Source organism: Vicugna pacos, chromosome 2, assembly GCF_048564905.1.
Source record: "Vicugna pacos chromosome 2, VicPac4, whole genome shotgun sequence".
In the NCBI taxonomy this organism is placed as follows: Eukaryota; Metazoa; Chordata; class Mammalia; order Artiodactyla; family Camelidae; genus Vicugna; species Vicugna pacos.
Window position 1 is genome coordinate 12,154,214 of NC_132988.1, and position 17,479 is coordinate 12,171,692.

The window sequence follows — 17,479 nt, forward strand, 5'->3', positions numbered from 1 at the left end:
TTACCCCCTGGTAATCATAAATGTGTTTTCTATGTCTGTGAGTTTGTTTCTGTTTTGTAAATAAGTTCATTTGTATCATTTTGTTTTAGATCTCACAAATAAGTGATATACTTCCTCACTGCTTATGGTGTTTAGGTCAAACCTTTCCTCAATGACATTCATAGCTCATCACAATTCCTCCCCTCTCTTTCCAGACCCATCCCTGCATTCTGCAACCCAGCTGTGTTCCCACCACTGTCGCCCCATCTCCAGGCTCTAGCTGAGCTGAGCTGCAAGCTGTTTCCTGAATTCCACAACACTCTTGCCTTTACTTATTGATGTAATCATTCCAGTTGCCATTATTTCTCATTCTACGTGTCTGTCCTTGACACCCCAAATTTGGACCAGTGTGTACCGTAGGTCTCCTAACGTTTCTGGAACTTTACTTTCCTATCAGCACAGGTCTTCAGAGAACTCCATGCCTGGACTACACTTTAAGGGGTACGGGGACTCATGTGTCTGATATAAATGCCTTCCCAGACTAGTGTTTAGGATGTAAGCCCCAGGAGGAGACAGCCTTAGTCTTCACTAAGAGCCAGTGTGAGAGGTGTGTGATTTAAACCGTTCAAGTCTCAGTTTCTTCATCTATAAAATGAAGGTACCCAATACCTACTTGACACCGAGTGGTGTGTAAGAAGCCAAGCATGGTGTCTGGCCATTTGTTCAACAAATAGGTGCTGGTTGACTTCTAAGAGACTGAATATAAAGATGGACAATGGTCAGACCAGATAGAAAAATAGAACTGGGACCCACAACCTGCCTGGGAGACCCATCCCCTTATCTACGTGAAACAACACAGGAAGCCAGCCTGCTACGAGTCAGAATTGTAGAGAAAAGTCAAACTGCTATCTCTGGTAACAATCCAACAAACTAAACAATAAATTCTGTACCACCTGGCCCCAAATGGCTAGGGCTTGAGAACTAATACTTTTTGTCCCTGCTTCCAACTTAGGAGCAACCAGAGAAAGACAAATTTGCACCCCTCAGCAATCACAGAGGTTTGCCCACTACGAAATCGTTTGCCTCCAGCTTCCCCAAGTCAGCAGCTCCCAGTCAGGGCGCACCTGCAGCCGACCCCGTTTTCCCACTATGGAGCTTTCCCACTCCTCTGCCTGACCCTGAGTCTCTGACAAAACACGAGGGATGGTGGCTGACTCCTTGTTACAGCAAGTGCTGAATCAATAGCCTTTTTTGTTTTATTTGGTTGGTCTCTGTTTGTATGTGCACTTTCATGTGTAAGATACGGGGCTTAGTGCCAGGGGTCTAATGATGGACATGGTCCCTCCCTCTTGGAGCTCACTTTCTAAAAGCAGGGCCAGGAGATCAGTAAGTCAGCAGACACACAGATGGAGGCAGGCAGAACGTGGCGAATGTCAAGTCAAGACAGCGGTGCGATGCCAGGTACCCGGGTGTCAGAGGTGGTCTGCCTTAGCTAGGGCATCTGGGAAGACTGCTCTGTATGGGAGGAGTTTGTGCTGAGGCAGGGAGGATGAGAACAAGCCAGCCACGTAAAGAGGGAGCCAGGAGCATACCGGTCATCAGGAACAGAGAACAGCCAGGCTCCAGGGTGGGAGACCACATGGAAAGTTCTAGGAGGCCAGGGAGGCTGCAGCACAGTGGGCAGGGAGTGGTATGAGAGTTAACTCAACAGTCAGTCATTATGGCTAATACTTATTGCTTGGCTCTAATGATCTCTTGTTGCCTTAGAGTTTTATTACAGCAGTTTCCAATACTTCTGGAGTGGCCATTATATAAAGAAAAAGGTGAAGTCATAAGCTAGAAATAACTTAACAGCTACCATTTATGGAGAGCTTACCACATGCTTTCTCTGACTTAAATATTTAATTCTCCAAATAATCCTGTATGGGAAACTATTATTGCTTTCTTTTTGACAGATGAGGAAGTGAGACCGAGAGTTTAATAAATCTGCCAAAGCTGACACAGGGGCTGAATTAAAAAGCAGGATTTGAATCAGACAATCTGAGTCCAAAGCCAACAGTGAGCTGCTAAGCAGTGCTGCCTGTCCGGGCACACGGCTACTGTGAATCCATTATTTGATGGGACACGCTGTCCTCCTGGGTTTACAATGGTTACTGTGCTTGCTGGTAGCAGGAAATATGTTTGGAATCCATAATCTATAATCTCTTGTGAGAGGTTCACATAATTTCAAATTCTATTTATGATTAAGAAGTAGGGTCTAAGGGAGCGTGAGTAAAATTTCCCTTACAAGAAAAAGAAAGAACTGTAATTCAGTAACTTCTTTTTCTTTTCTTTTCTGTCTTGTCCTTTAGTGTATAGCTTTTTAGTACACTTAGTAACACTTTAGTGTTACTTCTCTGTTTTTTTTTCAGTAATATTTTAATAATCATTCTCAATTTGCAGAACTTATCTGTTAGACATCTTTATAATTTATTATACAGATGTTTATGGGGGGCGAAGTATGCCCAGCTTGCAGAGTTATAGGTTAGCTCCCCTGCTGAAACCAACAATTTGTGCTAAGTAGACACAATGAAGATTGATTTTATTATTTAAATTCGGTCAGAGAAAGGAAGCAGGCAAAATAGTCTGAGGACTGGGAAAACGCATTTTGAATCACTCAGTTTCCAGGTGGAGTTCTGTGTTAGTGTCTAACCTCTGATTGCCCAAAGCCTCCCCAAATCAAGCAGCCACACGGCCACGCAGTAGTACCTGCAGTCCGCTCACTTACATTCCCATCGTGGTTTGGGCACGAGAGAGGCTTCCCCGCAGCCACAGCGGTGACCGTCTCCAGGATGGAGGACTCCTCGGCGTTGCTGCCTGGAGTTCGCTGCAGCACATCCATCAGGTTCGTGATGAAGAAGTTGTTCTGAAGCGCGGCCACCCCCTTCTCGGGTAGGATGGAGGTCTGGCGGCACACTGGGCAGGAGAGGGTCAAACTGTGGGCGGGAATGTAGTTCTGCAGGCACCTGTTGCCAGAGCAGAAGAGAAGGAGGGCTGTCAGCACAGCGGGGCTCCTGGAATGGATACCATACACGTTCTCAGTGACTACAGGGCTACTCGGCACGATCTTCCGTGGTAGCTTCCTTTACTGGGAAAAGAATATCTCTGAGGTTAATAAGTAACCTCACATTGGACCCGTCAACTGATCAGGCAAAGGATTCTGCTAAAAAAAAAAGAAGAAGAATCTCACTGGCTTTGGTAGTGTTTCTTAGAGCTCTGTCACACCAGCAAAGTGTGGTCCATGGGTGAGCATCACCGGCCTCAACCCAGAGCTTGGAAGAAATGCAGAACCACAGGTCCCACTCCAGACCCAATGAATCAGATTCCAAGGCAATTTGTATGCACATTCAAGGTGAAGATTGGTCTAGAATATCTAGTATGGTGTTCACGAATTTGTGGACTTTCACACAAATTGGGAGAAACATGTCACTTTTTGTTGTTGTTAACATTTAAACTCTTTTTACATACAAAATCATCAGCAGATCTCAGGTGCTGAAAACATATCAAAGTGGAAATGTTTTGTTTGAAAGAGGGATGGAGTCCCACCATCCTGACCTCTCTTTAAAAGGTGTCAAATTTAATTCATTTAATTAGCAAAATGTATGGCTAATAATGAGTAACACTGCTCACTAAGTTCAAAGTACAGTTGCCCACGAACAACTAAGGGTTTAGGGGAGCCGACACTTCCTGCAGTGGAAAATCCACATGTACTTAGGGCCAGTCCTCCGATTACCCGGTTCCTCCGCACCTGCGGTTCTGTGTCTGAGGATTCAACCAAACGCAGATCATGGAATCCCATAGTATTCACCACTGAAAAAAAATCCGCAATCAGTAAACCTGTGCAGTCCAAATCTGTGTTGTTCAAGGGTCAATTGTCCTTCCAATAACCCTGTGATCTCCTTCAGACACATGCGGTATTGCAGGCAGAGAGAGGGTGCTATTTGCCCGAGGGATTTAGGTGGTCAGAGGCAGAGCAGCAGGTAAACGCAGGCAACCTGGGATCAGAATCTAAGCTCTCCATAACTGCAGTGTATACTGTCTACCAGTTTCTCCGGCAGACAGAATGTGAAAACCTCCAGTTTCGCTCCTTTTCTCTTATTTTGCAGATGAGGAAATTGACACGGAGGAGGTAAGCTGACCTTCCCAATGTCACACACGTCGGTGGCATAGCACTGAATCAATACCAGAGACGAAACAGCTTTCTCTAAGGTCACTAGCGACATCTACATCTAACAGACATTTACTTTTCAATACTGTCTTACTAGACTTCTTAACAGTATTCATCACGTTTGACCACAATCTCCCTACCCCTCCTTTTTGGGAAACTTCATCCTTCCTTGGCTTATGACATCACACTCACTGGGTTCTTTCTGCCTGCTCTTTTCGACTGAATCAATACACTTTGGAGTTAAGCAAGGCTTACTGTAAGCCTTCTTTTCTCCCTGGGGTATTGCATTATATTGTAGTGCCTAAAAGTAAGCATAACACTCCCACATTTATGCTTCTTCCCACACGGATGTCTCCCCTGAGCCCCACATCTGTACACCAACTGATCTCTTGACCTCCCCTCTTAGATGTGTCACAGGTCCTAATACTCACATGTTCAAAACCAAACCCCTGACCTTCCCGCAAACTGTGTCCACCCCCCGAATCTCAATGAACTACACCTCCATCCAGTCATCTAAGTAAACCAGAATGTAGGAGTCGTTCTTCAAACCGTAATTCCCTTACTGGCCTTCACTGTCCACATCCAACCCATCACCAAAGCCTGGGTATCCCTAAATATTTTTCCAGCTTCTCCAGGTCTCCGTCTGCATCACACCACCCTTTCTCAGGTTTCTGCAGTCGCTCTGCACCTGGTGTCCGGTCATCCCCCTTGTACCCCGCTAACCCTTCTCCATACTGCAACCAGAGTGACCTTCTCAAAACTCACAGCTCACCATTCTCCTTCCTCTCACTTTGAAGGTGAAACCCTTCTGTGGCTTCCCCTCATACAAGGAAGACAGGAGTCCGTATGTGGTGATACAGATTATGCACCTGTATGATCTGACACCTAGACATTTTCTTTCTTCTTCATTTGCTGCATGTCTGCCACACTGGGCTTATTTAAGTTCTTCCTAAGTGTCACGGTCCCTCTCACTCTCCACATTTGCACATCCCTGAAATTCTTTCCTTCTGCTCACTCCCCTTTGCTAAATTAATTTTTTCTCACCCTTGGGATTTCTACTTAATCATCGCTTCTGCACGGAAGCCTTCCCTGACTAGAGCAAATTCCTCTATTATGCGGCCGCCTGTGTGCGCCTGGTATGTAGCACTTGTCATTGGTTTAATTTCACATTAACCGTAGTGATTAGATGGTTAACAACTGGCTCCTCCACTTAGTTGTAAGCTTCATGAGGCCAGGGACTGACTCTCTGTCTTCCAAGCCCCACTGATGGCATTTTGGAAGAAATGACAGTAAGAGGGCTGCTCTTCACTGGCTGGTGTTTGTGCCCGGCAGGAGGTGGAGGTAAGGGGTCTTAGGTCTCACTCGCCAATGACAGTAAGACCAGCCTTGAAATTTTGTCTCTATGTAAACAAAATTTTCCTATTTTAAGGAAGTACATAATTGCAATGCAAACAATGCTAAAACAATGTCAACATACAGCATTCCATAGGGACTTGCCATGGTACGATCTTGAAAATTTCTGCCACTAGCTATTGGATGGGAGTTGGAAGTGGGCTGAAATAGTCCTCACTGAGACGGCAGGGAGCAGACCCAGGGCAGCCCAGAAGGGTTGCTTCTCACCTATCAGAGCAAGGAAATAGAAGCCAAACAACAGACTGCCCAGGCATTGAACAGCGGGGGATGGGGCAGCTCTGCCAAGCTCAAACTGAGTGGCTCTCAGCATCGTGTACAGAGTTCCAGGCTGTGTCGACTGCTGCATTTCAAAGTCATCTTACCACGTGAGCCCGGGGAACCGTGGACAGTCAGCTGGGGTTCATGTTTTAGCTACATCCATGGAGTGAGGGGGAAGTCACTCTCCATTTAGCCATTTTGGAGTATGAATTATAAAGTGCATAAGCCGACATATAAAATGAATAAAGTATCGGTGCCCTTATATACCACCACTTCAAACAAACAAAAAGTAGACACACACGCACACACACACACACACTCCACAACAACCCAAAACAAAGAAACAAAACACCACAACCACCAGTAACAAATCCACCGAATCCATCCATCCATCACCACCAAGGATGTGATTTTTCTATTGCAGCTGAGACCTTCCAAAGTAAATCAACTCAAAGAACGTTCAATCAGATAACAAATGTATGTTAGATTGGATGGTAAATGTAATTAGCATTGATGTGAAGTCATTGGAAATACCAGTTTCCTGCTCTATGATAGGAGGTAAAAAAAATTAATTTTGTGCATTAAGTAATAAAGGAAAATATATTTAATAAAATGCTATAAAAATAATTACCATATTTGTTTTTAAGAAAAATATGCAGGAGAGAAGGGTATAGCTCACTGGTAGATCGCGTACTTAGCATGCACAAGGTCCTGGGTTCAATCCCCAGGATCTCTGTTAACTAACTAACTAAATAAATAAACCTAATTACCTCCCCCATCACCAAAATAAAAAACAAACAAAAAATACTTTGATCCGTATACCACATCAAAAAAAAAAAAGGACACAAATGAACTACTTATTATTTATAACTTAGATGATTGATTTCTTGAATATGTAATTTCTTGAATATGTGTAAAAGCATATTTGACTGTCCTTTATGATCGGATTACCACATTCTGTTGATTCTTATTTTGTGGCTGGCTTTATTCCTTTGATAACTATGTAAGTTTAAGAAGCTAAAGCTCTAATCTGTTCTTAGAAACAATGATCAGTACACATATGTAAACTAATAAAAAGTGCAGTATATTGTATATATGTATTTACATGCAATATAATGTATATGTGCAAACTGTAATAATTCTATCTAATAAAACTCAAAAAGAAAAAAAAAAACCCCAAAACAGTGAATGTGTAAGGTAATATAAAAAAAAGAAAAATATGTAAACTTACTAGGGAAATAAAGTAGACCACAGATAAACTAATTGCTAACAGTGTTTTTAATGCTTAATTGCTGATGGTGTAAGCTGAATAAGAGGGTAAAAAATATATTTTGAAAATTGATTAACTCAATGGAAAAACTATTTAAGAAAGATTAAAAAAAAGAAGTGTGTTTTCATATGTAGCAAACTGTATATTCAGGTAATTTATAATTATTTCATATATATATACAGTTTTTTTCCTTCATCTGCAACATCATAACATGTGCCATCAGTATGCGTCTTCTGAAGCATCTTTGGAAGAAAGATCTCTCTTCAACTAACTCCTCATATATGCAGGTATTTTACCTGATTTGTTATGTGGGAGAAAATGATAGACTTTTAATTGGCCTCACCAAAGATCCTCTCTGAGAGATGTGTGGTGGGCAAAAACTGTGTCACAAGGAACAAAGGGAAATTAAAATTTTTTTTTCATTTTTTTAATTGAAGTATAGTTGATTTACAATGTTTCAGGCATACAGCAAAATGATTCATTTATATTTACGTACATAAGTCTATTCTTTATCAGATTATTTTCCATTAGAGGTTATTACAAGACATTGAATATAGTTCCCTGTGCTAAAAATGTTTCAATCTTAAAATATTTAATGTTCCATCTCCCATGGAAATAAATCAGTGGCTACTGGATTACTTCCTCCTACTTAGAGTTATTTGAGATAAACTAAATTATTGGCAACTCGTGGTTATGTTTCTAGATGTCTACCAGAAGCACAAAAGATTTACTGTCTCCCATAGGTAACTGGAGAATTCTGGAAAGAACCCTTTGGCAGGTTGCAGGAGGTCAGTCTGTGAAACTCCCTCCCCCAGCACAAAGGAGGCTTACCTCTCGCAGAAAGTGTGCAGACAGGGGAGAACCTTGGGATTCTTGTACCTCTCCAGGCATATACTGCAAATCAGAAACTGCTTGTCAATCTGGCGTACCACAGGACTTGGGATGTTGGTGGCTTCACTGGCCATCCTAGACCACTGACATGGGGGGCCGGCTGTCTTTGACCCTGCACGCTGCTGCTGTCAGACAGAAAAACCAAGATGGAAAAACATATGATAATCTATAAATGCAAATCAGTCATAGGCTCATTCATTATACACTGTATTATGAATACAGGCAGAATTCCATGTCAGTGACCTCAGAATGACCATAACCAACCCTCCTCGCTACAGACGGTATACAGTGAGCTGCCTGTCTTGTAAATCAATAAAATAATCACAAGTTCACCACGCAAACAAGACAAATTAGAAGAAAGTATGTTGTACAAAGAGGGAGTTTGCTGGCTTTCAAAGCAGAGGCAGCTGAATGGAGGAATACTTACACAGCTGCACCTGTTCATGGCTTCAGCCGGGACTGTGTTTGAATCTATGTTTATAGTCTTATTAAAATATTATAGCCTAGATTATATATAATATAATATATAGACCATTATAGTCTACCTTACGTAGAATGGTCTTATTAGGAGAAAATGTCTTCCCAAGTATTATAGTAGAAGGGGCTCAAAATAAGCCACTTTGACATAAGGATTATTTTGAGCTGAAGGCAGTTGAGAAACCGCAGATGAGGAAAAGCTCTCTGCCCCCTCCCATCTGCCTAAAAGTAGGGCACACATTTCCTATTTGTAAAGGAAGTTTTCCCCCAGTACCTCCATTAAAAAATAAATAATGAGGCAGGGGAGATATATAGCTCAAGTGGTAGAGCGCATGCTTAGGTCCTACATGAGGTCCTGGGTTCAATCCCCAGTACCTCCCTTAAAATAAATAAGTAAACCTAGTTACCTTCCCCTGCCATAAACAAAAACAAAGTAAAACAAACAAACAAACAAAAATACACAAGAAAAAAAATGAAAATAAATAAATAAATATTTTAAAATATTAACTCAATAACATTCAATAAAATATAATACGTATTTTTTCTTTTGGAAAAATGAAATATCAATAAAATGTATACACCTTTTCTCCTGATATATGTCTTTTGTCACTTTAATTCACAGCCTTCGGTGACAGAACTTAAGATCAGAGAAGTTTTCCCTCCCCTACATACTATTCATATGCAGGAATGGAATAGTTAAAATCTTAAATGAAAACCTTTGTATGTGGTTCAGAATATTTTCTTCAGAGCTAAAGATCTGTAGACTTCATACTAAAATATATTTGCCATGGATCAGGGACAAAGTCTAGAGGTGGTCTTTATTATTTTAAGAAATCTCTACTGGTATCTGAGGGTCTGGTGAAGTGAATTAATTCAGAGGAGGTTTCAAAATGTGAGCGATCAGGCCAGAAAAGGAGACTTGGAAGAGGATAACAAAGAGAAAATGAAGGGCCTATGAAAGAATAAGGGAGGGAAGCGTCACCACATATAACACAGCCTCGTTTACCACCTTAAAGAATTTCTGGCTTCTATCCCAAAGCCCACCAAGGCTGAGCTAAAATTCGCTTCTGAATTTTCTCAATATTTGTAAGGTGTCCAGAGCCTCCCCCCAATTCCCAACAGAAATGCTCTTTCCAAAGAAAAAACAAAAAAAGAAATGTAGTTAATGTTCAATATGATCCCAGTCAGGAAGGAGTATTATTCCCATTCTACAGATTTTTAAAAACCGAGGCTCAGTTAGGAAATTTGCCAGAATGTAAAACTATGACCTTTTCAGCTGCTGTACCTCCCTTGACCTTGTGTTTTAAGAAGGGTGTACTATGTATGGAAGCCGGGTTTTTATACAACATTTTAACTTGGCCTGGGACCTGTGTTTACAGAATTGACAATTCTATGCTTTCTAAAGGAAACCCTCTTTTCCAAATATAAATGATGGTTCTTCTTTCTCCCTATCAAATCACCAACTTTCAAAAAGTATGTCAACTTTTATCAAGACAATTCTGCTATTTAGACATATTTGAGGAGAGTTACAAACATGACGCACCTATTTTCCAGTTCTGTACCTTCCAGGTCAGGTCTCTGAAGAGCATGACTAATCAACAGACTGAGCTAGAGAAAGCACCTGCTGTACCAGAGGGTCAAGTTCGAACAGGACTCGCTGCGTTAGTTAAGCAGTGTAGATGTGACATATCTAATTAGCCAGCATTATCTGCTAGGCTTTCGTAGACTGTCTCTCTACAGAACTATTGTAGAGAATGATATCCATTGATGGGATTAAATGGAACTCTTCTCCCAGGAAATCAAATGTTGGCACGTCTTCTGCTTTCTTTAATCACACCCCTATGACATCAGAGTAGAGAAGGAATGGATTTGTCTGGTTTGAAGATAAGGAAACCAAAGCTGAGGGTTTAAATGACTAGCTCAAGGTCATCTGGTAAAATCAGTGACTCAGAAAGCTCAGATTTCAAGTTTTCTGCTTTATCTGATAAGTTGATGAGACCTAATCTTAAGCAAATTTAATACAACTGGTGTGTGTGTGTGTGTGTGTGTGTGTGACTTGATAATTTTTATAAATTATAGAGGGCTCACTTCAGCAGCACTAACATTGGAATGATACAGAAGAGTGACTTGGGGGGAGAGATAAATTGAGAGTTTGAGTTTTGCAAATGTTAACTGCTATATATAAACATAGATAAAAACCAAATTTCTTCTGTATAGCACAGGGAACCATATTCAATATCTCGTAATAACCTTTAATGAAAAAGAATATGAAAATGAATATATGTACATATATGCATGACTGAGACATAATACTGTACACCAGAAATTGACACATTGTAAGTGACTGTACTTCAATTAAATTAATTAAAAAAGAAAAAAGATTGGCTTGGTCCCTGAGCAATGATGACACACAAATTTGTGAAGCGTGTCATATTTAAAAAAAAAATCATGTTGAACTTTTCAGTTAAAATGAAATTTTATTTTGAATAAGTTTTGAAAATGTTCATATTACCCTTTGAAAGAATCAGTCATGCTGAGCACTGAACAAGCAGAGAGAAAATATCATATTGGATTTTAGTCTTTTTTTTAACCTTAAAATTTTGGATTTTTGGCAAGGCTTTAATCAAATTATAGACATTGACTAAACAAAATTTCCTAAGCTGACATTTTTATTCTCCAAAACAGAAATAAAAATATTTCACTCTAAGTTTCATTCTAATCTTAAGATAATTATTGTAGTGGGTGAGAGTAAGTCTTTGTTAGTACTGATAGTTTATATGGTAAATTAAGTTAACTCATTAACACTAATTTAAAATCTTGACAATATTACAATCGGTCACAAGAGATCTGTTGAAGACATCTGGATTTTCAGGACCCCCAGAATCAACACAAAAGGATTCCAACCCCCAAAGATCCCCAACCTAAGACTCTGCCAAGATAATGATCTTTCCCTGAATATAACTGGATACACACAATAGAAAGAAATTTGACTCCTGAAGGGATAATGTGCTTAGAAGACTGGAGTCACAGAATGTGCTAATAAGCACCAGGGAAGCTTTCCATCAATCTGAATAAGCTGCCAGGAGTATACACAAAATATACAACAGCCTTTCATCAGAGCGCTTGGGCACAACCAGAAGTTTCTGGTCTGCTTGATTAGAAAAGTAGTCAATACTTATCTAGATTCTCAAATGTTCTCCTTTTCCCATCTTGGTTTCTGAAGTGTCAAAGAGCCTTCTCACTCATATAACCAGCAGAAGTAAGTCCACGCTAACAGAGATCAGAATACAGAACTACTCTCGACTGGGGATCCACAGAACTAATTTCTGGAAAGACACGTGAAAACACGCCTGGGTTGGACTCTGTCTCTGAAGGAGCCCAAACGGTTTGGGATGAAGGAACTAGCACCAGACACATTGATAAAAGTCCAACAGAAAGGAAAGGATGCAGAAGCGAAGTCAGCAAGAGCCATTTTAAAGCTATATAAATAGCCAACATTAGTGTAATATTGACATTATTACACTGAAATGTAACAGCTCTTGTGTGGGGAAGCTCAGGTTCCCCGTCGGTGGAAAACCAACAATCTTGCTTACAGAGGGGTTCACTCCCCTCTCCAGCTCTGTGCTTAACTGCACCTGCTCAATCTGACTGTTCTGTTTAAAACTGAAACTTGCCCCCAACCTCCTAGCACTGGCTACTCCGATCCGGCTCTATTTTTCCCCACAGCACTGGTCTCTTTCCAATAATGGGTGCAACATGTTTGTTTTGCATACTGTCTGCTCCCCCACCTCACTAGGATGTCAGATTCACGAGGGCAGGGACTTCTGTCTGATTGCTCTGCAGCAGTCCCGCCCCTAGACCTGTGCCCGCTACATAGTAGACACTCTTTTTTTTGAATGGACTGAACAAATGAAGTATATCATGGGAATAGACTCAGTTCCAGTAGCAGAGAAGAGCGGCACTTGCAAATTACAGGATAAAGAGCATGGGCATTATCGGTCATGTGACCATTTTCACTCGACATCAGACATGACCTGCCTTCCTGTGTGAGTCTAAAGCTTAGCAACATCAGCCCTGAGCCAGACAGTAAATATTTAGTGACATATTTCAACATACTCACAAATGCAGGAAAAGAAATTGAGAACTACTGAAGACGCACGGAAATAACACATAAATTCCTTATTAGTGGGGACTTGCCAACTGAACCCAGCTCGTGTGGGTAAGAACAATGTAGCAATCACGTCACACAATCCTCAGGCACAGAAAAATCCTGTCCCAGCATATCTTTCCCCATGTCATCCCTGGTATTTTGCCTGGCACCACTTTCTCAAATCTCCTACAACTTGGAGGTAATTACAACCAAATGGAAAAGAAGAACTCGATAGGAAGAGAAGAAATGAAAATGCCTGCGTCCACAGTTCTAAAGCTGAAACCACACTTCCCGCCCCACATGATATCATTTAGATCAGAAAACTATCCAAACCCTTAACTGCTAATACCAGAGTGGAGGGGAGCAGGGAGGGAGGCTGGCAGAGAAAAGACAGACTGAAAGCAGGATTCTGGAGGAGGGGAGAGAGCTGGTGAAAGCTTGTCTGGCTCATCTAAGGAAACATGGTTGGGAAACAGGTCAAGAATCCTTCGGAAAATAAAGTTTTCACATGTGATTTGTGGGTAAGCATCTTTGTTTATACATCATCCTAAAGGCACTAGATTCCATTTCTATGACTTAATTTTATGGCCTTCCTGGTTAGGGCTTCTCTTGGTTGCCACTTAGCTGAATTTATTTATTAATATTGTTACTTTTTTTTATTGCTCTGGGGCCAATAACAATGGTGCGGATATGCTAAAATTAGCTTCCCAAGAAGTGAAAAATCTTCTGGTACATTTATAGAAAGGAGATCTTGAACCCATAGGATTATCTGTAACTCACAATGTGCTACCTTTTACCTGCCCAAGCAGGTGGTCCCTAGAGCTCAAGGCACAGATTAAAATAGAATTTTCAAAACAAGGACTTTTTAATTATTCAAATTTATGAGCATATTCTTCATCTGCCATGGAGTTTGCATTGTTCTTGAGGACTCAACTAAAGGAAAGAAAAGAGGGCAATCTGCAGTGAAAAAAAAACAGGGTGACCTATTTCTAGTTAAATCAAGCTTCTATCCCAGATGGGTCATTTTGTAAATTAGAAAAGCTACACGTAGGGGGAGGGTATAGCTCAAGAGGTAGAGCGCATGCTTAGCATGTAGGAAGCCCTGGGTTCAATCCCCAGTACCTCCTCTAAAAATAAATAAACCTAGTTACCTCCCCAATAAATACAATAATAAATAAAATACTTTTTAACAAAAGAAAGAAAAGCCAGATGCAATGTCTTTGTACAAAAGGTGCGAATGGGAAGAGGGAGAAGGGATGTGAGGGACTCGGGAGGTTTTTTAAAATTTTGGGGGGGGGTTGTTTTTGTAGGGGGGCAATTAGGTTTATTTTATTTATTTGTTTATTTTAATGCAGGTACTGGGGATTGAACCCAGGACCTCGCACGTGCCAAGCATGTGCTCTACCACTGAGTATTAACTCAGCCCCCAGGAGACCATCTACTTTAACTTCTGTCTCCAGGGAAGGATGTGCCCAAGCTTTCCATGGTTTCTCCTTCTTTCCAGGGTCAGATGTATGACAACTTCCCTAAATTGCTGGGTTTTACCATTTGGAAACTGATTTTTAAGCCAAGCCTCCAACTTGTCAATGGTATTTATGCCTGCTTCTCCTTCCTCTCTCCTTGGTAGAATAACTGTTTGCCATTCCCTTCTTTATAAAAATCCTCACCTTTGGTAGTCAGTTCTTAAATTTTGCTTTGGGTTTTCTAAGTGCCAGAAGGGTGTGTGTGATGGAGTGTTAAGTGGTCAGGCTAATTGGCACTCAGCCCACAATCCCCAGGGACAGTCAAGATGAGCAGGGTCTCATCTCTCCTCCTCCATCACCTTGCCAAGTGTCTTCTCTTTCTTTCCTTGGGGACTACACAGAGAGGCTGCGTATTCCAGGAAAAAGCAGAGGGCAGCCGGGGCCCTAAGCTCTGGGAGTTGGGTGAGGTTAGCGAGAAGGGGGAAGAGAAATTGGAAAGAGAAATTCATTCTACCTCAGAACTGCAGAAGACACAGGCCTACATCATAGTAAACCCCTTCGTGCCCCTGGTGGATAAGAAGCATATTATGTAAATCTGTTGTTGATTTGAATAAATATTTACTTAAATTAACAAGTTTTTGAGAATAAGAAGAAGCAGGGGCGGGGCAGGGGGTTATACCTCAGTGGTAGAGCATGTTTTTGTTTAGCATGCATGAGTTCCTAGGTTCAATCCCCAGTACCTCCATTTAAAAATAAATAAATAAATAAAAATGAACATAAATACAAAACAGAAACTGACTTATAGACATAGAATACCAACTTGTGGTTGCCAAGGGGGAGGGGGCTGGGAAGGGACAGACTGGGAGTTCAAAATTTGTAGACACTGACAAGCATCTGTAGAATAGATAAACAAGGTTATGCTGTATAGCACAGGGAAATATATAGATGATCTTGTGGTAGCTCACAGCAGAAAAAAATGCAACAATGAGTATATGTATGTTCATGTATAACTGAAAAATCGTGCTCTACACTGGAATTTGACACAACATTGTTAAATGACTCTAACTCAATAAAAAAATGTTTTAAAAAAATACCACTTTCTACTTAACTAGTCTGTGTACACTGTGAGGTTGGATTATATTATTTGAATTTGAATAAACAAACTAACTCAAACATAAATAAAGAAAGAAAGAAACCTGATTACCTCCCTCCTCCTGCAAAAAAAAAAGCAGCAGCAAAAAAAAAAAAAAAACTACACAAATGAAAAAAGAAGAAGCATTTACTGGAAGAACAGAAGCTATCTGAGAATATGAACGTAGAACAGGGCAAAGTGGAAGAGGGTAGACAGACAAGCATGCAAAAAGCATCCTGAATGTCTCCTTCCGTGATGCTGTTTGAACATCCTGGGCTTCTTTTCCCTCAGTATTTGGTCTAATCTAAATCTCCAAATTCTAGAAGGACACCTGATCTGTTAAATTCAAACAACGTGCACAATAATTGTATTCAAAGAACTTTAATAGCCAAGCCCATTATAATGCATATTCACACTAAAATCCTTATATAATTAATAAAGGGGCCCAGATGGCATCAGATTAAAAAAAAAAAAAGCAATTACAGGTGTGTGCAAATTAGAATTTTGCCACAGTTGGAGGTAATTCAGTCACATTTTTTTAAAAGAAAAAAATTGGTAGTAAATAATTTGGTAGCAATTTTTTTGGTAAGTTTAAAAGTATTTCTCTCCTATACATCTCAACAATACATACAATCGTTTGGTTGAAGTCTTCATTTTATCAGAGAAATAATGAAAAAAGGCACAAAGGAGTCTTAAAAACTAAGCTTAGTTAAATTTTTTAGAATTGCTACATATTTAGGATTTTTTCCTACTTAATCAGGACAGATTAAAAAAAGTCATAAGTTTGGAGAAATTAATGTCTAAAGATATCCAAGTGGAGGACATTTTTATTTTTTAGTAAGACAAAGAGTGAATATTTTTTACTTTATTTCACAAGCAACAAAATCCACTAAGCTCTTGTTACCATGTAAATAAAAAAAAATTAAGTCATCACAGGGTTATAATATTAACCGTGGTAAAAATGTATATAGACTTTGTTCTCCGTTTTATGCTGCATCCCTATTTCTTGAAACAGCACATTCTATTAGAGAACATTTTCACAATCAGCTGTGTTATAACCTTTCCAATTCCAATCCCTTGTGTCTTTCTAGAAGAAAACTGCAAAGAAATACTTAGAGGTTGGGGAAAGGCCACCATTCACATCCCTGCAGCAGAAAGCTGCTTTCTTGTTCCACAGCACACAGGAAACTTCTCATTGTGTGCTTGCTCGGGAGGGGCGTGCATTATTTAACGCCACAGTGGGTCAGGGAATAGAGCTGGTAAAGCATCTCCCTGAAAATAGTGAAAGGCACTAGAAAAGAGGTTCACAGTAGGCAGAAATGAATCCTGATACTTGAGAAATCGATTTAAGAATCTGGGCAAACAAACGGCTCTCCTTCCATATTCAAAGTAAAACAAGACCAAGAACAAAAAAACCTCTAATAATTGACTCAAGAGGAATAAAACTATTGTAAAATGGTCTAAGCCAAATAACCGAACTAATAATTTTTTAAACGCCTCATTCTGAATCTAGAAGTGTTCTTTAAAGCTCTGACACTGAAAGCATCTTTTCTTAAGACAGAAATATCATTTTACCTTTTGGTTCAGAAGGCCACTAATTAACATTCAATTTTTAGCTTAAATAGACTTCCTACTTGTCTCCTATCCGCCCCCACCCTTCATAAGGAATAATGACAGGGTGGGGCATCATTGTAGAAAAAGCTCTCGGACACAAAAATGATACCCACTGTTTCAGGAAGCAAACCTAAGGTCCAACCCAAGTTGGGTATTTTTTCTCCCCCTTCTGTGTAATGCTGCCACTGAACTCCACCCAGATTTGAGCCTACTTCAAAGGCAGAGGGAGAAAATGCCAGAAAAAAACCCCCAAATGATCTCCTGCATATTTTCTGATCATCAATGGCATTCAGAATTCAGAGGGTCGAGTCATGCATTATGAATGAATGGGTTTCCAATGGTAACTGGGAACCGTGGCACTCCACCCCAGGGTTCTCGAACAGAGGGCACGGTGGGGGAAGGGTCGAATCGCACATTCTCCACCCTGGGGTACCGAGGGAGGAGTCCTGCAAAATTTCATCCCCATCTTCGTACCCAAAAGGGAGACGCAGGGGGGAAAAATCTTATATTTAAAATAGACCGAAATACATATTAAAATATAGACTAGTAAAAATCAAAATCTCATCAGATCACATTAGAAACTGGATGAGAAAAATCTTGCATGACTTTCTTCCCAGTCTAGTTA

At 40.4% G+C, this 17,479-nt stretch overlaps 1 protein-coding gene across 9 annotated transcripts in view; it reads right to left on the reverse strand.

The window, feature by feature from the left end:
* TRIM2 (tripartite motif containing 2) overlaps positions 1-17,479 on the reverse strand; it is a 158,937-nt gene that overhangs the window by 43,607 nt on the left and 97,851 nt on the right. For 4 of the 9 annotated variants that reach the window (XM_072975446.1, XM_006213168.4, XM_031670004.2 and 1 more), the window contains 2 exons: positions 7,959-8,143; positions 2,747-2,984 (listed from right to left, as the gene is read on the reverse strand). In XM_072975446.1, the coding sequence (XP_072831547.1) occupies positions 2,747-2,984; positions 7,959-8,143 (423 nt within the window). Of the gene's footprint in view, positions 1-2,746; positions 2,985-3,766; positions 3,829-7,958; positions 8,144-17,479 lie in introns of those variants that run through there. The other 5 variants (XM_031669987.2, XM_031669983.2, XM_031670006.2 and 2 more) reach the window with 2 other exon arrangements.